This window comes from Heliangelus exortis, chromosome 1 (genome assembly GCF_036169615.1).
Source record: "Heliangelus exortis chromosome 1, bHelExo1.hap1, whole genome shotgun sequence".
NCBI lineage: Eukaryota > Metazoa > Chordata > Aves > Apodiformes > Trochilidae > Heliangelus > Heliangelus exortis.
The window spans coordinates 129056190-129079257 of record NC_092422.1 but is presented as its reverse complement, the minus strand read 5'-3'; the positions used below and the strand labels follow the sequence as shown (position 1 = coordinate 129079257).

Here is a 23068-nt window from a genome sequence, read left to right as displayed (position 1 = left end):
GATCTTGGCACAGCCTGGTTAGGAACTCCCAAGTTTCTTCATGTCTGCTGTACTACTGAAATCTGTCTTAAGTGAATACAGTTTAAAATTTGTTTTTTTCTTCATTTTGTTGGAAGTCCTAATACTGTACTTGTCATGCTGCTTAAATACTATTGTGTTCTTAGTACTGGGAGATAGGAAGACAAATCCTGGATGAATAGGTAGTTCTTTAAAGCTACCTACCTTTAAGTCTACTGAGTTCAGCACTCAGATCAGTAATAAACTGGAAGTTTTAAGTGAATCACTTAATCTCTCTTGTGCCTTAGTTCCCTACCTCTAAAACAGAAATGGTACCTTCTACATCATAGCATTGCCAGAAGATGAAATCCATAAATGTTTGTAAGGTTCTTAGCTACTACTACAGTGACATGGGCAATGGAAATGCCTAGAGAACTACTTCCTTTATTTTGACATGGAATTTTCCTTGGAATGGATTCTTGTCTTACAGCTTCATCTTTGCCAGAAAGTGCAGGATTAAAAGCAAAGCATGCACATGAGCAGTGGACTCAGTGGAATTCAGTGATGCAATCAGTAAATTATTCCATCTGTAACTGCAACTATAAAGTATTTTCTTCAAAGAAGAGAGAAACTTTAATGGAATTTGGATGGCAATATTGTCATATCAAGTTAATTCAAGAATTATGGAATGTCATCACTACAAGCAGTACAATAAATTACTTTGAGATATGTAAAGTCAGAGACCTAAATTCTCTTAGGAAGAAAAAAACAGAAGTATTTGGAGTGGGCCAGTCTCTGTACTGGTACATCTCGGAACTTCATGAAGCTATACATGGCTTTATCATCCATATACCTGGAGGACTGGCTGCAATGGTATTTGGTCCTTCTCCCTTATTACTTAAAATTATAATCTGCTTATAACTTTTCCAGTTATTGATGAATTAGCACATCTTTTGGAAATTAAAAGATTTCCAGAGAAAAATAAGTCTGGTATATATTAACTCAATTAGTACCCGAAATGCACTATTTACTAACTACAGTACCCATCTGACTGATTTTAATTGTTAGAAACTGGAGTTGTTTGATGGCCAATGCTAAGGTAGGTAGTTTGAAAAGGAAATAAAGGTGATAGCCCTTTCTGAGTTCATTCTCTAAATTACACTCCACCTGCTAGAGATGCTAATTCAACTCTGCCAGGTTCCATTCCTTGTAGTTATGTGAATGCAGCCATTCTGGTACAAGGAACTGTGTCCAGTTCTGGGCCCCTCAGTTTAGGAAGGATATCGAGGTCCTGGAGCAGGTCCAAAGGAGGGCAACCAGGCTGGTGAAGGGACAGCAGCACAGATCCTATGAGGAGAGGCTGAGGGAGCTGGGGGTGGTCAGCCTGGAGAAGAGGAGGCTCAGGGGAGACCTCATCACTCTCTACAACTCCCTGAAAGGAGGGGGTAGCCAGGAGGGGGTTGGTCTCTTTTCCCAGGCAACCCTCAGCAAGACAAGAGGGCACGGTCTTAAGTTGTGCCAGGGGAGGGGTTTAGGTTGGACATTAGAAAGAATTTCTTTACTGAGAGGGTGATCAAGCATTGGAATGGGCTGCCCTGTGAAGTAGTGGATTCTCCATCCCTGGAGATATTTAAAAAGAGACTGGATGTGGCACTCAGCGCCATGGTCTGGTAACTGCAGCAGGAGTGGATCAAGGGTTGGACTTGATGATCTCTGAGGTCCCTTCCAACTCAACCAATTCTATGATTCCATGATTCTAAAGGCGGACAGGCACTAAAAGTCAATTTAGCAGGGTAGAATAAGCCTCTTGCTTTTCAACAGTAAGTGCAGGAATGACTACCTACCATCAGTTGCCATCTTCCGGGACTGCCCTGACGTTGTGGTTAATCTGAACCCAGCTGGCAGTGTTTCTGAGGAGCCTGGCATCATGCTGATCCCATGAACCTCGCGCGGGGGAAACTGTCGCCGCCAGGAGGGGCCCCGTCTGAAGTTCTTGTCGTCACTCTGTCAACACACAGAGATGTGTTTGATAAAGCAAGATGAATTTTTCTGATTCATTAGCCTGCTCTCTGCTGCCTCTCCCACTGTCACATGTACTCCGTAACAACTACCCTGCTCTGGTGCACTGTATCCAGTAACTGCAGTGCATTTGAGGCACTCTTGTAAAAGTAAATCCTGTAGAAATATTAAATACTAGAGTGGAAAACTGCTCTGAAATCTCTGGCTTAATATAGTAGAAGGCTGTGGTATCAGCTAAAGTAGAACTTTTAAGAAAGTCAGATCTCTTCCAAATACAGTGACAGAAAATGCAGTGGTTTCCTACTGCATTAGGAGACTTATGTAAAGTGCTAATAAAGAATTAAACACTCATGTGCATGCACAGAATTCGTAGGCATTTCACATTTTCAGTAAGAGCTTACAAGTTTATTCCTCCTCATGTGCTGAAGTCCAAGAATTGAACATTGTTTGCACTGGACTCTTACCTTAAGTGGAATATTTTCCACAGGTGGATTGGGAATTCCTCATCCTAGTTAACTGCCTCAAATCCCACCCTATGAACATCTTGATACCTTTGAAGAACCGAAGGAAAAAAAAAAAACAAAACAAAACCAAAAAACCCCAAACAAAACAAAACAGAAAATCCCCAACCCACCAAAAAGCCATTTTATAAATGTCCTAAAGAACAGGTTGCAAAAGCATCCCTCCTCCCCATCCTGCCACTTACTCTGACAAGTGAAACTTCAACTCCTTTTTGCATGTTTCCTCTATGGAAAATGTTCACCTTAATGTAAAAGTGCAGTGCCAAATGTTGCATACAAAATCATATGAATATGCAGCCATACTCTGGTTACTTTAAAAAAAACTTAACTGGCATTCGCAATTTTTTTCTTATAGCTGCTACTGTTTCTTTTTAACAATCTGCTAATTAACATGTCTTCATGCATTCAGTTTTTTATATTTTACTGTGATAATTTATAAATACTGAAAATAAAATTAATTACTTCCTCAAGTCGTCTTTCAGTTCCTAGTGCTAAAAGGTTGTTGTATTCTCTCTCAAGGATCTGCCGTGCCTAGAGATACCAAAGTAAAAAATTAAAATGGTTGAAGAGGAATAAAAGGCAACAATGGCTTCAAATTAACCAGAAGTAGCATGAGCAAACTTGCCTGGGTGTTTTGTGTTGGAATCTGTAATAATAAAGCTAAACTGCTGTAATCAAAGTTTTCATCCAGTGCTATAAGTGAACCATGTACACCACTTTCTAGAATATTATTTGCATATTCTCGGAGGCCAATAGCTTGTATCCAGCGTATGACTCGATCATTGCTCCATACCAGCACATCTGTAAGAACATAACACACCAGTTCAATCTCCTGATACTCCAGAACTTCCAAACTATACATGTTAAGGCATTGGGCATCATACTGGTTTATTTCTTAAATGAGAAAAGCCAGAAAACTATTCATATAGCTTTGATGACTTCACTATCTCCTTCTCAAGGTATGGGAGTGACTGTGTGATTTTAGCTACCTTCCAAGTTTAATGTTTTTTCTAAATAACGTTTCTAAAGGAGAAAGGTGCCACCAGAGGGCATCTCCAGAATGCAATTCCTTCCACGTGCTATGGATACCCATTTCAATTTTCAAGCAAGATTTTACAGTTTAACAGTGGAAGGGCACAGGAGAAATATCCGTTCCTTAAGGCTTCACTGGACAATTTTGAGAGTTGGGTCAGCACATACCATTTTATAACATGCCATAAAGCAAATGATGAGTTCACAATTTTAGAGACTAAGGCTATTTTCAGTTCAGAAAGCTGGCTGAGCTGTTAAGGTTCATGCCAATTATAAAGCTAGGGCAACAAAATGAGCTAGGACCCTTTTTTTTTGAGGATTTGGCTATTATAAAAAAGCATCCTACCGTGCCTAGAAGATTAAAAGCAAGTTATTTATGCTGATTTTTATATTTGGCAGTGGGAAACATAATATGAATTTTGTGTTGCTAAGGGATGAGGCTTTGGCTGTGTGCTTTTAACCCTTGTGCTAGAGTTGTCTAGCATTGAAGCAACAACAGAACTTGAGATGCATACCAACTTTCCCCCCCATCAGCCTCTGACATCACAAATCCAGGCTGACACTGATACCTCCACATCCAAGGCAGTCTTTGCATTAGTGCATGCTTATATGCCTTGCTCAAGTGCATAGTTTCAGACATTTCTAGATTTCTCCTCCTAATTTCCTTTTTTTTTTTTTTTTTTTTTTTAGCTCTTTCAATCAACATTGTGCTTGAGAAGTGTTATCTGCTGCCATTCTTTAGAGCTGGAAATGCTTAAAGCAATCAAAGGACTCAAAGGACTCACTTATGGTAACAGAAAAAACCCAGCAGCAATCCTAATTATTATATATATATAAGGAACCATGCAGTGAGGCTGCAACTACTACAGAAAGCTTTATACAGAAAAAAAATATTTTAAATCAGCTGTTAATTCTTCTAAGATGACCAGTTCTGTTAGGAGCTATTCTTACATACCAAACAAGAAACATTCTCTGTGGTACACATTCTGAAGTAAGAAATCAAAGGCAAAGGTTTTGAAAAGCAAGAGCCCAGTGTTAGGGTCCTGAGTGTTCCAATTTCCCAGTTTTCCCCCAGCACATCCCATTGCAACCTGGCCTTCTGCTTCCAAGGCTGAAAGAGGCTGGTATAAGTTCTGTCCCCAAAATCCAAATGTATGCATAATCTAAGGAGATGCTTTGTGTTTTAAAGACAGATGGACTTAGGCTTGGTTTACGTAAAGTGCACGCTTAAATGCTTAGCTAAAATGGCATGACAAAGGGTTAATATGTCAAGCTTCAAAAGAAGAAACATTCCCAGTATTCATTCCCAGGAACTATCACCTTTTATTTCATGCTGACTCATTTCTCTTCTCTTTTCCAGTTCTTTTCTATCATAATTCAACCTCTTTAAACACATGATTCCATACTGCAAGCTTGTTCTGTTATTTAAAAAGAAACATTTACAGTTAATAAAAATCATGCTGAAGATGGGAACATATGTAGGATGCATTTCCTGCATTTCAAGATGTGTTTCATGGTGATCATGTAGCCAATCTTGAAGACAAAGGGGGGTGCCATTAAAAATACTCTACAAACTTCAAAAATTAAATGGACAAACCCAAAATGAATATGTTTGAATAAACGTTCTAGCATAAGAAGCCCAAAACATGAAAAACTGTATTCAGAAAAGGTCAGCCCTTGCGAGCCATGAAATGTTCTGTCAAATCAGGCCTCAAAAAAAATGACAAATTAGACAGCACATTAAAAAAAAAACCACACTTTGTGCCACATAAACATTCTTCCTGACATCTAAATGCCTTTATTTCCATATTTCCAAAATAACTTCCTGGCTATATCCCTTCATAACCCAAAAAGCTGTCAAGTTGCTTGTGCTGTTAAAAGATTTTATGTGCTACAGACAATAATACCTCAATATTATGAAGTGTCTGAACTTGAACTCTTAGGCTACCATTTTCCAATGCTTTAAATCACTTAATAAATTAATACCTGTTCTGTTTCATCAAGGCTTTAGCTCTGTATTGACCCTGCTGTCATGGTTAAACAGGACACCTGCTCATTAGGAAATTTGTCTCTACCAAAATCTTAGTTCTGAGAGACATCGTTGCAACGTGGTTGCTGTTGCTAAAAGAATCTCTCTCAGTTCAGATTTCTGACACTCAGCACCCACTTCTGTGTGGTTTTCCAAGCCAGAACTACAGAAAGTAGTGGTTTCCTCCTGTGCAGCACTAAGCACTATGTCAGACACATAAATGGCTTTCTAGGTGTAGTCTTTGTGCCAACATACCGATGAAAGCTATCCACCATTTTTAAGTGCACACGCAGATCTTTCTTCGTCAGGTGATCCAACATCCTGGCATCCACCAGGCATTCCATAAAATAACTTCGGTACTGAGGTAAGCCCAGACTGGGGAGCCATTCGTTACCTATCCATTCGTGGTTCATATCACCATAAGCCAGGGTCTACAGGGGGGAAAAAAAAAAGGAAGGGGGGGAAGGGGGGGTAATAAATTCTTGAGTTTGCTCAAGGTTGCACCACAGACTGGAGACAGAGCTATCTGCTAAGCTTGTTTCTAGCAAGACTTCCTAGCTTTGGAATCCTTTCTAAAAGAAAAGCATCCTGGTTTTACATCATTTTGACGTTTGAGTTAAAAGCCACTGTGAGATATTTGTTACTGTTACAGCAGTATTGCCTGTTGTGTCTTGTCTTCTTTCTGACCATTAAGCACTTTTTTTGTAATAAAAAAGTGGCAGTTTCAATTGTGAGTTTTAAATGTAAGCAAACTTTTCACACAATTAAAATTTGCAAATCACACAATTTAAATGTTTGTTTCATAATCTTACTTGATTTCAATTGACCTAGAATATTTATGCTGGACAAATCCTACATCTAGCTTGGAAGTACAAACATGGCTCCAGGGAGTCAACTGAACTTTGTGTCACTGTTTCATGGGAGACAGGATTTCCTAATGAGGATCTAATGACACTACATGATTACACACCTGTAGTCCTGTTGAGATCAAAAGTTAATTTCAGTTGCTTATCAGCCAAGCTTATGTTCACCACCAGTCAGAGCAGGTGGCCAAATGCATTTTATTAATGAGGTATTTTCAGCTATGAACAGCTTAAACTTGAGTGCATCATATGCAGAGCTAAATCTATTAGTTATTTAAGATAGGAGCAAACCAGGTTCCTTCTAGAAGCTAGAATTCAGGTATTAAGCTCCTTCATGTTTAGCTGAAATTTCAATAAGTTGAGGAAGAAAATGTATAAAAGGCACATGCATGTTGAGACATTTTTATATGGGTTGCACAATTAAAATGTGAATAGGTTTTACATCTCACTATTGCCAATTCTTTTGGTACAGCTAAAACTTATGAGAAAAGGGAACTCATGAATTGCAAGATTATTATCTCCTCAATAGGATCATCCTCAGATTTGAGCATCACTTTCAAGCCCAACTATACTTCTGGTTTTGCTTCTGTTGCTCTAGTCAAACAGATAACACAGTGTGAGCTGGATATATTTTCTGTGGAGGAAAGTATAGTTCTCTCATCTCTCATTCTTATGAGAATTTGAAGTGAAAAAGAATCCTATAAGAGAAGACAGTAAAACTGCATATGAGTGTGCACTGTGTAAGAGAGAAACAAGTTGAAAAATCTAAGTAACTGGTAGTCTAACTAAAGGGAAAAATTTTCTTCCTAAGTATACAAGACTGTTTGTAGACTGATGTTCAGTAGGGTGGAATGTAAACAATTATTCTATTGTTTCTAAACCTGTTTTTCTAAAAACCTGGTGTCATTTTAGAAATGTGAGATCTCAAGCTCTTAGTGTCTTCTCAATAATGAGGAGAACTTTGTTAGAGATTTAGCTGGGTAAGTAGATGTCTCTCCTTTTAAGAAAAATATTTACAGCCTATATATCTCTGTGCTTTACCAAACAAAGGTGTCCAGAGACTATTTTCTTATTAGAATTCTAAACTGTGTGCGTCGTAATTCAATCACTGTCACAATAGTATAATCCTCTATGCATACAGATACACAGCTAATTATATTACTATTAGCCTCTCATTTTAAAAAATCATGTGAAAAGGTCATACCTGAGCCCAGCTGCCTTCTTCAGACTCTTTCTGTGTTATCAGCAGGAAGTAAATAGTAAAGCAGGTAAAAAGGCAATAAAAATGAGTTATAAATAGATGAGGTTTTCATGTTGATATTAATCTTAGTACAGATGAAAAAAATACATGCAAAATGTGCCAATAAAATAACAACTCACTGAAGTCTTAGTAGGGCAAATCTTTCAAGACATAAAATCATTATAACTTGGTGAAACTTGACAGTATTATTTTAAACAGTTTAATGGTTTCACAATCCAAACACAACCATTTACTTACAAAATTGGATATCAGAGATACCATTGTTTCTAGTTAGATTTTGCAACAGTCACAATAAAAAGCTGTCTTCTTGTGTATGCACTGTAAGGAAGCTTTTATATAAATATTTTTTATGGCAAAATAATGCTGGCCAGCTACAAACAGGACCTACTTCTGGTCAGTTGCTGTTAAATTTGTATTTATCTTTACCAACAATAATAAAACTGAAAATTAACTAAGTTGTAAATAGAAAAGAATAATGAGGAAAAATAATGAGGATCTGCTTCATGACTGTTCACGAGAAAACTTCAAATAATATAGCATGCATAAACTTTTAAGAAAGAATTTTTTTACTGCATCAGAAATTAACTTCAGTACCTCACCCACCATTTCTCTATGCATTGGGCTGACAATAAAGTTTTCCAAACTGAAGATTTTTCAGACAACTGAATGTAGAATTCTATTATGTTTTATAAGCATTGTTATGGAGTATGTTTATGATGTAGTGCTAAAAAGAAAACCACATGTTCCAAGTGAAGGAAAAATGTCAGAACCATTAAATAAAATCTACTACTATATATTTACATTCCCCCAAAGCAGGGAGAGGTTTGACAAAAATCAATAAAGAAATGAAACACTCTAAGAATCCTAAATCAAAGACCATGAAAACACAAATATTAATGAAATAATATTTAGCATTAATAAGTTCACAATAAGTTCAACATTAACGAAAATACTGAGTTGTCTAATGCTCTATTCTCAAGCATTTTCTGATTTCTATTTCAGCAGATCTAAAAATATGTTTGGAAGAGGTACTAGAGAATAGAGTACAGAGGACATATTGCATCTTATACTGCAGCCATTTAATTTGTCTAAATGAGGTTTCACACTGACGGTGAAACTTTAAAACCCTGACACTGCTTTTAGCTTCACACAATTTTTGTGATGGCAGTGCAGTTTGTAACTTCTTTTGCTGAGGAATGATACAACTGTTCTTTAAATTCAGCTTTAAAGTCAGCATGGCAAGGTTGGGAAGCATCTGCAGAAGATGTTAAAGCAGATCCACCCTAGATCTCTTTGGAGCACGAAAACCAGTTTAAATGGAAGTGGAAGAACTCACCGTTTTAGCTGGAGCAGCAAGATTTTCCATCTCTTCATGGGTGACCCAAACATTGCCCGAGGGCTGGGGACAAGGCCCACAGGGAGGCAGGTGGGATCCACATTAGGTAAGCAGTGGTAAAGAAGAAAGGCAGCACCACTGTAAGTTAACAGCGTATAGCATCACCATCAGCACAACCACGGCCTTGCCTCTACCGAGCTGCAACTAGAGACAACTTTAGACAGGTTGTTTTGTGTCTTTCCTGAGAGAATTCTGAACAGATGTGATGGTGTGTTGCAATTAGAACTGATGGATGAAATCCAGCCGATCACCATCACAGAGGAAAGAGTAATTAAAGCTGCATTTCACACACAAGTGGCAAAGACAACCCTTAGCTCATAGCTCTGTCTGGAGCCCAGCTTCAGTTCTCGCGGATTTTCCAGACTAAACGCACTGCATACATCATATGCTCGTGTTGTAATTTAAATAATTATTACTTCACCCAAATTTCTGTAAATCGAAAATATCAAGGAAATTCCCTTCTAAAACTGTTTTTCCTCATCCGATTTTTTTCTGTCATATTATTACTGAGACAAAGAAATGAGGCATGCAGGGGCTGTGGATCACATAAGATGAAATGTGCTGTGTTTTCTAAAGTAAATTAACTCCTTTCCAGAGACAGAGTGGAGGCTTGGGACACACAAATGCACACACTGGGGCAGGGCAGCTTTGTGCTGCCAATTACCTAGGGAGAATTAAGAAGAAGAAAACAAAGGCAAAATTATTAAATTAGTCTTAGTGGTTCTAGCTTGAACGTATCGTTTTTTTGTGTCAATGTGTTTATGCTTTGAAATATGCTCTTATGCGTGTAAAATAATAAAAAAAATTCTTTTTACTACTTCAACATCACACAGAATCTACAATGCTTTACTTAGGTGATATTCATTCTTATTCATAGCATTATCATGGCTGTGGCATATAAAACTATTCCAAGGGGAGAAAATACCAGATTAGGAACTATAATAATGAACTTTAGCAATGTGAAAATAAAAGGTCAGTCAATAGGAACATTACAGTTGCGGTACCCCTTAACGGTATCTCAATTCTCATTTCCACCAAAAGATTCTCTATTGATTCCATGAAGTTAAGAGATAACAAAATACAAATATCATTATTAACATCATCATTATTATCTTAGTATTAGAAGTCTGTACTGCGCTGTTTAAGTAGTAGTCTTTGGCCTTCACTTCTGTGCCATGTTTTCCATCTGATCTGACCTTTTTTTTCCTTGGGTTTTTTTTTTTGTGGGGGGGAGTTTGGTTTTTTTGTTTGTTTTTTGTTACATTGTTGTGTCTTTTATAGCCACCACCACATGCCTCTCAGTTCAGAACTCCCTTTTCATCTTTGTTTCCTTTTCTCCTCTTCAGATTGTACTGTTTTAATTAATTTTCCACTAAAAGGTGTTTTTTATCTACAGTACATACATTATTACTCTCTCCTAATGCATTTTCTTGCTCTTTTTGATATACTCCCCTTTCAGCCATGTACCTTTGTTCTCCTTTACTTGCTTCCTTCCCATCTACTGCTCTGCTGCCATTCTCCCCCTTCTCTCTCTTCCATACCAAATGCACATGCTCCATTTCTCCCTTCCAGACTCTCCCTTGACACCTTCAACCACTTCTTCTCTTAAAAGCATGGAGAACCTAAAGCTAGCTGACTCAGATCAGAGAAAATTTGAAAGGAGCCAAAAATGGAGGATGGGAACAAGATTTGAAAGAGCTGTGTTTCTACATAACTGCTCCCTCCTTCTCCTCCCTCCCTCCCTCCCTGCTGCCAATCCCCCACCCCACAATCAAAAAGAAAAGAGAAATATTCTGATTTGGTTGGGAGAGCTGACTTGGAGGAAGAAAGAGGAAAAATAAGATGCTCGATGCTGATCATTTAGATAACATAAAGATTAATCAAAAGCACTATAAAAAAAAAAAAAAAAAAAAAAAAAAAAAAGGAGTATCTCCTAAAGGAAAAATACCAGTGATGAACAATCAAGTGAGTGGTGAGCAGGTCCTTCTAAGTCTCCATGGGACAGTTCCCACTGATTGTAAAGTGTGTGTTACCACAGAGCCACTCTTGTGCCACAAGTATCTTTCTACAGGCTCCTGCAGGGTGAAGCAGGGAAGAAAAAGTCAGCTGAACAGGACTCACTGTTCTGGATGTTGGAGGTGCTGATGGACTCGTCAGTGACACCATCTCCTGGATAGCTAATCGGAGCTTTAAGCGGTGAAGAGGGTTGCTAATTCCAATTTCCCTTTGGATCTCAGTATCAGACAAAGCAGACATAATAGCCCCACTCTTCACATTGGCACGGCAGGCAGCAACATACCAGGCTGGCATGCCCAGCCAGAGCTGGTGAGAGAAAGAATACATTCATCCAAAGCATTACTCCATTTCTCAAATGAAATTATCATCAAGACATCTATCAACCTGAATAAGCACGGTGATGCACACAAATAAGTATGATTAGCATAGCCTTTAATAAAATGAAATTGTTTCAGAACCTTGGAAATTGTCATGGCTTTGTGTGAACTCTTTTTGTTTCTTTTATTGGAAGCAGACCTTTACAGTGCTTTGAATATTTTTTAGAGCTATGGGCTCCATCACCTGGTCTGGTTACTTCCTCCCCAAGCCTTTAATAGGCAAGCAGTGGCACAAGTCAGTGTTATTTTCCATTTGATGGTCTGATCATATGCAGAAAACAAACTAAGAGGGATGGCTTAAATAATTTTCTTCACTTTTGAACTAAAATGGATTTTTCTCTCCTTGCACATTATTCCCCATGGGTCACAGTATTACACTTCCCAGCTTTTGTTTTCATGGTAGAAAGTGAGGACTGAGCTTACTGTAAATTTGGGAACAGTCTATGGTGTCATATTCCAGCTAGAAACAGAGGTGAGACATTGAAGCAAAATGTAAGCACAACTGCATAACCTGTGGATTTAGAAGACAGGTACTTGTGGCTTCAATTAGAGAAGAGCAGATTTAAATTGCATATTAGGAACAAGTTCTTTACCATGAGGGTAGCAGAACAATGGAACAGGCTGCCCAGGGAGGTGGTTGAGGCCTCATCCCTGGAGATATTCAAGGTGAAGCTTGACAAGGCTCTGAGCAACCTGATCTGGTTGAGGGTGTCCCTGCTTATTGCAGGGGAGTTGGACTATGTGACCTTTGGAGGTCCCTTCCAACCTAAACCAATCTATGACTCTATGTTAGCCTTACTAGCCCCAGTCAGCAACATCCCTTTTCTTCACCACTTTTTTTGTTGTAAGTGGTACTCTCCATTTCTAGGGGTGTTTCCTGGGATCTACTGAGCATTAATTCTCCTAGATTTTCTCAGCATTCTCATTTTATGCTGCCTCATGAACATGATTGTTGGCGTTTACAGATCTTTGCTTCTGAAGGAGATAATAGAGATACATACATGTGGGAAGGTTTTATTCACAGTGTGTTTGTCACAGTTTGTCACATTATGCTATAAAATGTGAGAAGGACATAAATGCTGAGTGCCATTATCAAGGAGATTTTAGGGGCAATGAAATGCAAAAAAAGGCCATCCCTTCCTAGGAGTTTACCTCCAGAGGACTGTTAGGCTCTGTGAAACCTGAGAGATGAAGATACTTCTCTATGGAGGGTAGCCCCTCCCTGCCCTCTTCACTCTTTTCCAGATTGCTATTGCACATGAGTTGGTGCATTACATTTTTTTTAGTACATAGCTCTCCCCACTGGGATGAAGAAGCACAGTTTTTAACCAAAGATTTTCACTGCAGCAAAACAGTCAGTGTTCTATATTCAACAAGGAGTGTTGAATTAGAAGTGCACAAATCACCCTTCATTAGTTGTGTCTGGGTGTGTATATTCCTGTGTTCATAACTTTTTATACAGTTACTTAATTTTGTTAGTTATAGATCTCTTGCACTTCAAACATAAATTATCAAAACCACTTTTCAAAAGTACCAATGAGTTACTAATGGCTTCTTATTCTATTCTACTCTCCATCTTATTCTATTCTACTCTCTGAAACAGGAACCTGACCATCAGCATACAATGCAGTGATACTATGTGATAGTAGCCATGATGTTCTACACTTTCAGCTTTTTTTTGATTTCACCTTTTTTTTTTTTTTAAATTCTGTGTGGATGGCTACTAAAGACTATTTTTATTCAAACTTCAGTGGGATAGGGCATCTGTGACTGTAAGTGAAGTCATCCAGAAGTCTGTCTCTCTGTGCATCTAGGATAAGCCACCAGAATTAGCTGATAATGGCTTACTAAAAGAGGACACAAAGTCAAAAAATTATTTAAAATATGCCATCGGTAAATTCACCAGCAAATCTGAAAAGCAAGCAAACTGAAAAGATTTTTATTTCATTTCCCACTCTACAGGGAAGTACTCTGTGGGTATTAACAAGTCTATACTCTGTTAAATATTTACTTATTTACTCTGGAACATAACTACTTAAAAGACAGATGTTAGGCTATTGAATGTTAGATTCCAAAAGTGTTCAGACAGACTTTTCTGTACTGACTTGTGATGTATCTCGTGGCTTGAGGAACAACTACATCATGTTTCAAAAAGTCCTTCTTACTGATGGTCTGGGACAAGGCCCCCCATTTGTAAGGCCTGAACCTTACAGATATCTAATTCCAACTATCTGTAATGAAATAAAAAGTTTCTGAAAGACCAAAAATGAAAATTTTTTAAGATCACAGCTAGTTGCACTTAAACAAAAGGCTGTGAGGAAACTATGCATAGCTTTAAAATATATTTAATATTCTCATTTAATTCAACATTAATTTTTTCATGCATGCTCTTGAAAAGCAGGCAAGCATAAATATTGGGAGTTATTCAACCTGCAGAAATAGATTGAAATGTTTGCTGCTCATTATGCATATTAGTTCTTTAGGTTGTTTAACACAGTAACAAGCAGCTGTCTCTTAACAGCTAATGAAGTTAGAGGAAAACAGTTTCAAAAAGAGGGCACAATAATTGTTCTAGGCAGAGAACCCAGATATCAAGATTGATATGCTTTTCCAGAAATAGTTAAGAAAATCCACAATTCTTAAACTATATATCAACTATGTCTGTGCTACCTACAAATATCTGCAATGAATGCTAAGGCTGAAAAGTTAATCTGGGAAAAGTTTAGAAAAGTCACAATCATGTCTTACAAAATCCATGCACATTTTTTTAATTTGGGCCTCTGCATCATTTAATATTATTTTCATTTTCTAAGGGTTACATCCAATATTTACCCCAGGAGACTATGAGATGCACAGTGTCTGTTTGCTGACTGGATGCACCACTGCTCACTGAATAAATTTAGTACTTCGACCCTCATAATTTTTTTATCATCAGTATTCAATCTGCATTGAATACTGCAACATAAATTTCCTCATGGGCTCTCCTGTGCTACCCTCATCATATTTCCCAAGAAGCTCCTGGACATCAAGTGCTCTTCAGAGCCCCTCTATGAGACAGTGGAAGCATATCCTATTTTGCAGCTAAGAATCAAGGCAAAAAAAGATGAGGGCTTAATTTATCAGAGACGTCTTAAGATTTTTTATCACCTTGGAGGACAAGAAAGGCAGTCTTTTCTCAGTATTTAGAATTGATTTGTAAATATATATATATATATATATATATATATATATATATATATATAAACCTTTGTATATTCACCCTTCCAGGAATTCAGTTTTGACTGTAATACTGAGTATTTCTGTCTGATACAAATAAGGATACAGAACTCTCAAAATCATACAAAGAAGTCAGGTAGTGGCCAAACTAATGAATGTTCCATATTAACAGAATTAATGTTTTTTGGAAAGAAGATAACAACCTATTTTAAAAAGTCACGCACAAACACTTGAACTGCCTTTCTGCAGTTTTCATGTGAACTTCAGGTACCTTCAGCAATTCCAATATGAAGCAGAAATTCATTCCTCATTGCTTTCATTCCTCATCCTTTATTTATTCCCTGATCATACTCCTGTTAAAGCTTTGGAGAGGGACCTTTTTTTAATTATCATTTGAGGGGAAAAACTCTACAAATTCTATCTGATAATCAATGAATGATACCCACAGCAGACATGAGAAGAGGCAGGAATACAAAAAGATGCATGGTATGGACAAGAAATAAGACACCTGTTCCTTGCACCAAGAAAAAAGACCTTGTATTTGCAGTGAACTGACACAGCCTTGCTTTGTAAAAGTGACAATGTATTTTTATAAGAACCTTCAGACTCTCTGCTTTCCTTCTCCTCACATCAGCACCTGGTGAAGTATTTTTTGAATAGTTCCTTTATCTAAAACATTCACTGATTTTTGTCAAAACTGATAGACAGCTCTGCTGAATGTTTCTCTGGATGGGTTCTGAAATCCTTTCATTCAAGCTGTCCAGATAAAGGAGAGCTCTCTGCAAACTGGGTTTTACAGATGAAAGCACTGCCTGTCAAATCAGTTTTCAATGTTGATCTCACCCCTCCCAGGTGCAAGTCCTAAGGGAAACAACACTTTTTCCTGTTCTGAGTGATATCTAGGTAAATCAGCCCTTTCCCACTGCATCTTAAAAAGACAGAAAATTAGAAATTCTTAAAATCTGTTAAAAATTCTGAAGCTGTAGCTTCTGTGTTAACCTCTAAATGTGACAGTTAATTTTTGTTTTCTCCTTAGCACATCATCCTATATAAACTGTTTGTGGAGTTCCTAGATATTGAGACTGAGAAATCACAAGATTTTAAAAACCAATTTCCCCATCCTCATCCCACCATGTAATCCTCTCTTACTTTTTTCAGCTCTAGTCTGATTTTTCATGTGTCTGCTTAGTGCTTGTGACACAGTGCACAGGACAGAGAGGAGAAGACCTTAAGTCTCTTAGAATATGTGAAGATGAGCACACAGAAGCAGCCAAAAAAAGCAACTCACATTTCCAAGTTATGGTCAACACTTACCTCCAGCCAGGCAACCACTGTTGGTCCATCCCACTGTGCAAAAGGCAAACCCTTTCTCCGAGCTTCTTCCAGAAGTTCATGTCTAGAAATGGATGAAAAATTGTTAAATATGCAGAGGAGTGTGTAGGGACAATACTCCAATACTCTGCCTTTTTGTTACAGGCAATGACAGTGAAGCACGATGACAGGCACAGAAAAGGCAAAACACCAGTGGACAACACAGCTCTTTCCCATTCTTGAATGTAATAATCTATTCCCAACTTTTTTTTTTTTTTTTTTTTTTTTTTTCCCTTGGTGCATTTTGACATGCCTTTAAATACCTGACATAGAAAAGGCAAGGTCTGTTCTTAGCTGAAGAAATACAGAACCAGGATATCTTATACAAAAGTATTACCTACACTATAGAAAACACTGGTGAAGAGAGGAAACTGAGGGATTCCTCCTGAGACTAAATTACCTTTGGTTTGGTAATAACCTGGAAAGGTCCAAGATGACCAGTTTCTAGATATCAGCTCATCAAGGATGTAATGCAGGCAGGTATGTGAGGTCTCCAGGTCTGAAACACTAAACACTGCTGGACCAGCTATGCACAGTTCTAGTGTCTCTCAAGTATGGCTGTTCTGCATCCTAAATAAGCCACGTACGGTTAATTATTAGTTGGTTGTACCTTTAACAGTTCCAATTTTAAAAATTATTTTCGCATATATACATATACATATAAGAAATCCAGATGGTTTACTGATGTATACATTTTTATAATTACAGAATTGATGTGGCTTCTCACTTTCATACATATACATACATACATATATTTCTATTGAGTAGTTCAGATACCAGTCCAGCTTCTCCATCTGCAGCCTCTCTGGACTGAAATGAGTGTGTTATGTAAAACATCATTCTCAAAGCTAAAATATAATTTTAATGCAGCAGTATTAAATATTTGGTGAAGTTAGGCCAGTCTGCTAGACTATAAGGACAATGATCTATATTAAACATGTTCAACCATTTTACCACATGTTTTTATTCCTGAAGCAGTTATAAAGAATCCACTGCAGTGGCAGCAGAGTAGAACCAGTCTTTTTTCTGCTATTTGACAACATATTTTCAGCTGCCTCCTACTGAGCAAAACACAAAAGAATGTGCTCAGCAACAAGCTGTAGTGAAAAACAAATTAGACAAGGACTGTGCTAATGCAATATTAAAATTTGCTTACATTCCCAAATAATTTTGGAATTATAGCTTCAATTTTGCTCTGTCCTCCTTTGCTACTACAGTCTGCGTGGTTCAGTTATCCCTTGGCAATTCTTCACTGCCTGAGCAGCCTCTCAAATATATGTACTACAAAACCACAGGAGATAAAAATGATGGAGTGATCTTACTTGTATGGAGTACTCCTTTTGGGATTTTTACTCTGCTTAGGGGATACACTCAGAATTTGGCTTTAGGAGGAAATGGATCTCAAGTAGCAATTTTCCATACATGTTTAAATCCCTCACTCTGAATATTAATAGAAAGACAGCTGCTTTAGTTTCTATCTTTCTTTCTGTAAAATGTAACCCTACAAATACTTGATAGCATTACAGAGGTTTATCCAGCTTCTCCCATGCATCTTTCACAGCATACTTTATCCTTTATCACTCAGATGTCCAAAGACATTGCAGATTTATCCTTGCTTTCTATGAAACCAAAATCCATAAAGTGAGAAAAAGTTGCTCTCTGGGTACACAAATGCCATGTGACCTTTAGCAGCTGGAGGAGGTATAGAAACCCCATACTACCTGGGAGACAAACATAGGTGGTTGCTTAGTAAAGCAGAATTAAAGCAGGGCCAGATACAGCCACCTGCCAGCTACCTGTGGATGAGGTATTTGGGTTGCAGCCTTCCCTCAGAAGGTTGGTTCTGGTTCTGGCTCTGGCTCTGTGCAGTGCCTGTAAAGCTACAACCGTGCTGTGCCTCCCTCAGGTGCCACACCAGGGTTGCATGGCTCCTGCTGGTGCCATGGCTGTCCTCAGGAAAACCCAAGTTTTCAGGGATGCCTCTTCCTCACCTGGCCAATATTGGTGTCCAATGGCACAGACCTCACAAAACCCTGTGCAACTTGCTCCTTCCACAAAACTAAATTAAGCCAAAGGCTCAGTCCCTTCTGCAGCTGGGAATCTCATGGAAGCACCATCCTTGGAGGAACCTGTTTTCCATATTTAGGGTCCATATCAGCTTCAAGAGCAGGGCTGGCTATCACAGTAAGTAAAAATGAAAATTATGGCTTTGAGGACCACTGGTTTCTGTTTGTTTCCTGCCTGAGCCAGGACAGCAGCAGCACATGTTCTACACAAGGAGATGGGGAGGAAGTTTTGGTCTGTTTGATTTAGTGTTAAATTTCTGTGTGACCTCAGGAAGGAAGGTGCCTGCAGAAGAGGCACTGGCACTTCAAGGTCTCACTTCCCTGAAAATCTTAATTCCTTTATGCTGGAATTACAAAGTCCATATTTCTAGGGGGTCCTCTGGGACTTTGCAACAGCTGCATTGGCCTGAGGCATGGTGTGGAGGCTTAGCATAATTCCGGTGTTTCTCATACAAACATCCTCTTCCAAAGCAGGAAAGCATTTCTGTTACTTCAGAGGCAGTCTGGCTCAGAGCTACAGGAAAATACAGTTGTGGTTATCAGTTTTGGCTAAAGAAAATGGGGCCAGGCCAGAAACAGGATGCCCTGTGCATATGCTATAGCCAAAGACTACAGTCTGATAAACCTAATCCAAAGAGTCTTGGGATGTAGAACAAAAAATGTTTTGGGTTGAAAATATTTTTAGTGTAAAGTTAAAATCCTTTACTCAGGCATGCACAGGGAATACAGCCCTCCTAAGGTCTGTGTCTCATATTCTGATGAGGAATACTAAAAGGATTTTTATAATATTGCTTTCCTTTAAAAATAATTTTATGCTTTAGAACTTGTACTTGCTTCCCTCAGATGTCTCATCTAAACACCTCTCCTATATTAAAGTTTATTTACATTATATTTTATTTTTTGAGCAGCATTCTCTAACTACTTTTTAGTACACACTGGGAGATCCATGGAACTTGAACCTTCAATTTCTAAATCAGAACTACATCCAGAATTTCTATTTTTTTGGACTGAGAATATTGTTCAGTTGGCAATCAAAGAAAATGCCTGGATTTTTTTTATAGAAGCCATTTCTATGGAAAAAAAACCACAACTCCCCTCTCTCAAAATAAGTTTAAAGTATAATGTAGGAAAAAAAAATATTGTTTTGATCAATAGTGCAAATCACCAGTAAAATTAATCATACAACTGATCAGAGGAGGTAGAAGAGACTAATATCCTCAAGTTTGTTACTCCCTCTTTCATTATGAACAAACAGTTTGAAGACTGTGAAAACATTACACATTTCCTCTACTTTGGAAGATGCATTGCAGAGGAATGTGGGGATTTTGTCCTCCTAAGACCTTGTCAAAAGAGTACTACACGGTCTAATGTTTCCACTTTGCATTGGTAAGGAGGTAGGAATTTAAAATATAATTATTTCCACGCTTGTTTACTTTTTGGCAGCACGTAAAAACATGCCAATAAAGAAGCATTGACATTAATTAGGCATTACCATAAATGTTATTATTTTGCAGATAAGGCTTTAAACCACTTACTACCACTGGCATGAATTCTAAATTAAAGCAGTATTTTTAAAGATAACATTAATACAGTTCGAGAATAAAATCCTCTCTCTGGAGGTGTTATGGGAGTAACTGCCGTATGCTATTTTAAATATATCATTACCACATGCCTGGTTTTACAAAGCAAATAAATTTAATCAACATGAAGCATTTAGCACTCATCCAAAATTTGAGATGTTTGTATTTGTCTGTTTTAGAGAGAGTGCCTCATAAATGGGCTGCCTTCACTCGTCTATCAAAGATAGAAAAAAAAGCCACATCATGTCAAGTTGTGTTGTGAAGGCACATGTCAAAGAAGTGGTGTTCTCTCCACAGAACAAACTTCTGATGTTTAATCCTCCCAAATAATACCTCCTAAAGTTACAGGTACATTGGACCATTTTCTTTATTATCATTCTTCTGAGAGACAGGTACAAGTGCCCCAAACCACCTAGCAAGCTGAGAGCACAACTGTTTCATACCATGGGTACTATTTATGAATGCTTCCCTATCTTTCTGGGTATCAGAAAGCAAAAGGAGCAAAAGGAATTGGGGGATGATATCAGCAAACTATATTATTATCCCCCGAATTTTCTGTTTCATATATAACCTTCCCTTGCACCAGGAAATTTCTAGCTCTGAATCAGCAGCCCTTACCGACTCAATGTATAAAACTCAATGAACTTTGCTAAAATCAAAAATAACCTTGAAACAGACTTTGTGGGGGAAGTTAACAACATCTTGATTTAAACTGTGTCATTTAGTGCCATTCAGTTTTCTTTATGAAGATGAGGCTCCCCCCATGAAGCAAACAAGAAACAACAGTTTAGGATTTCTGACACATAGAATGCAAACATGGTCTTGTACGAAAAGTTCAGACACTGTCTTGATGAAACTCAAATAATGTTTCAGTATCAATCTTCATATTTGTGCAAAGAATAGAATTTCCTCTAATAGGAAATTCTACCCTCTAGTAGGGTTCACATGGAAAGTCCTCAGGTATATCATATTGTGCATTGTAAAATGCTTCTTATTTAATTTGAGATAAATTGGAAAGGAGGCACAGCAAGTCAAGAGCCACATCATGTTAGATTTGGCTATAGGTACATGCAGAATTTACTTTAAAATTTTGGCTAATAGGCAATTTAAATCGAATTAAATGGCCTTAGCCCATTGACATTTTCTCAAAAAGATAACAGACAAAAGTGTTTACCCTCTGATTATATATTAGAAGTACTACAATTACTACTATTATTGACACTACCAAAAATTATCATAAACACCAAAATTTTTTGCATACAAAAAGTTATACATGATTGGTTTCTATGAAAGAAATAGAAACAATAGACCAAATGTGCTAGATTTGTCCAAGTAAACCTATGATTTCAAGTTAAGATTAAGCACATCTGCCTCTCAAAAGCTAACATAAATTCAAAGACTGCAAAATCTAGGAAAGAGGATTTCTAATGAATTAGGATGGATTTGGATTTTATCTTTTCATTTGCTAAATACTTAAGAGAGGGTAGAATTCTGTAACTAAGGTCATTGGATGACAAAATAAGGTAGCTGAATTTGTAGAAATGAATAACTTTGTAAAATGTCTTATAAAAATAATGTTACATTTTATCTAATTATTTTTTTGCAAGACTCTAAATGTTTTAAAGTAGATAGTAGGGAAAAAAGAGACTCACACTTGATATTTATGTATATTGCTAATTTAATTTAATCCGAAAGTACCCATTTATTTTAAAGACTTCACTAACTGAAAAATAGATAATTTTTTTTTCAAATTTGGTACTTAAGTGACCCAGCTTTAGCATTATTTGAAGTCCTCATTCTCTCTCCTTTTTGATACTAGATACAGTGGTCAGACTGAAAACAGTGGGTACCATTACTTTTTCATTTTTTAGGAAATTTTTCCTATCTAATGTTAGGAGTTTTCAGGAAAGAATGACTGAAATACGGAACTCAAGTTGCAGTAAATACATAACATTTTAAAATCAACAGAGCAAGAAAATATAATTGAAAATTGAACAGCATCCCAGATAAAACAGATTAGCAAAGTAGATTAAACAATCCCGTAATTATTCTATGTAGGTGTACATTTTAGGTGTATGCAAACTGAAGGGCAACATTTTTTTTTTTTCTGCAGAATAAGCTTAGTGAAGCATGGTCAAGAATGCTTAATATAGATCCAAAAACTTTTTGCTGTGGAGAGCTACAATTAAAAAAACCACCAAAACAATATAACACTTGTGAAATAAACACAATATATAACCTTATAGTTCCCAGGATGGTTAAATATTTTCAAATTTTATTTTATAAAGCCCTTTCATAACCAGATAGTCTAAATTAATGTGATAACCCCTCTGCTCTCTTTATCCTTCCGCCTTTAGCACATACATGCGTTGAATGCCTGAAGTTTTCTTCCCAATTTCCAGAAATTGTTCATGAAAAAAAATTGTATTTGTACAACATATCAAAGAGGAGATTAGATTTAAAACTTGATATCAGGCTAAAAATCAAAAGAAAGAAACAAACAAACGAAAAACAGGATGAAAAAATACAAATCCCAACATTTAAAAAAAATAATGGTGAAAAAGGAAAGAGCAAATTTGTGTGAAAAAAATGAAATACTATTGTATTTCAAATGGAAAAAAAGAAATTGTATACTCTGGATTACATGTATTTGCAAGTATGAATCATCTGTGATGTAAATTTATTCTTTCATAGCATTTTTTAATATAGTCAGTCATTATTTTTTTCACTCACTTAAACTTCCAGATATATATTCTGCACTTTAGACTTCACAACATGTTTTTACTTTTAAAAATTGACAGAAGTTATCTCCAATTAGTCAATCCATTATCTTAAGCCCCATAGGAGCAAATCCTGACCTGAAATTGTTTATGCTTTAGACGTTTACCATTGTTATGAATAGTTTGAGAGTTTTCTCACAGTTTTCTCCATGTACTTTTTATATAAGGCCCACAGGAAACAAAAAGAAATAAGACTGAAACATAGAAAATAAACATGGTGCTGAAAATGAACATGTTCAGCAGCCATGGTGTTTTAACTTACCCAGATATGCTTTTCATGAGATGGAGAGAGATGAATGGAAAAAAAAGCACATAAATGTTAATGAACATATAATAGTCCATTAAAAAAAAAATAAAAATCATATGGTAGATAAAATAATACCACCATTATAACTATGGGAAACTTTCTAACTGGTCTCCTGTTGCAAGAACATTTGAGATTTTCATTAAAATGATGTTTGCCATTTATCAGGTACCACTCAGCATAGCACATCTACCATCTACAATAACTATTCATGACAAAGATCTGTATACACAGTGAATG

General features: G+C 37.1%; 1 protein-coding gene across 7 annotated transcripts in view; it reads right to left on the bottom strand.

Annotated features, from left to right (window-relative positions):
- Positions 1–23068, bottom strand: part of PPFIA2 (PTPRF interacting protein alpha 2) — a 289947-nt gene that overhangs the window by 3248 nt on the left and 263631 nt on the right. For all 7 annotated transcript variants that reach the window (XM_071766166.1, XM_071766115.1, XM_071766123.1 and 4 more), the window contains 9 exons: positions 16042–16123; positions 11240–11440; positions 9059–9121; positions 7666–7695; positions 5854–6029; positions 4890–4987; positions 3163–3338; positions 3000–3068; positions 1842–2001 (listed from right to left, as the gene is read on the bottom strand). In XM_071766166.1, coding sequence (XP_071622267.1) covers positions 1842–2001; positions 3000–3068; positions 3163–3338; positions 4890–4987; positions 5854–6029; positions 7666–7695; positions 9059–9121; positions 11240–11440; positions 16042–16123 — 1055 coding nt within the window. The remainder of the gene's footprint in view (positions 1–1841; positions 2002–2999; positions 3069–3162; positions 3339–4889; positions 4988–5853; positions 6030–7665; positions 7696–9058; positions 9122–11239; positions 11441–16041; positions 16124–23068) is intronic.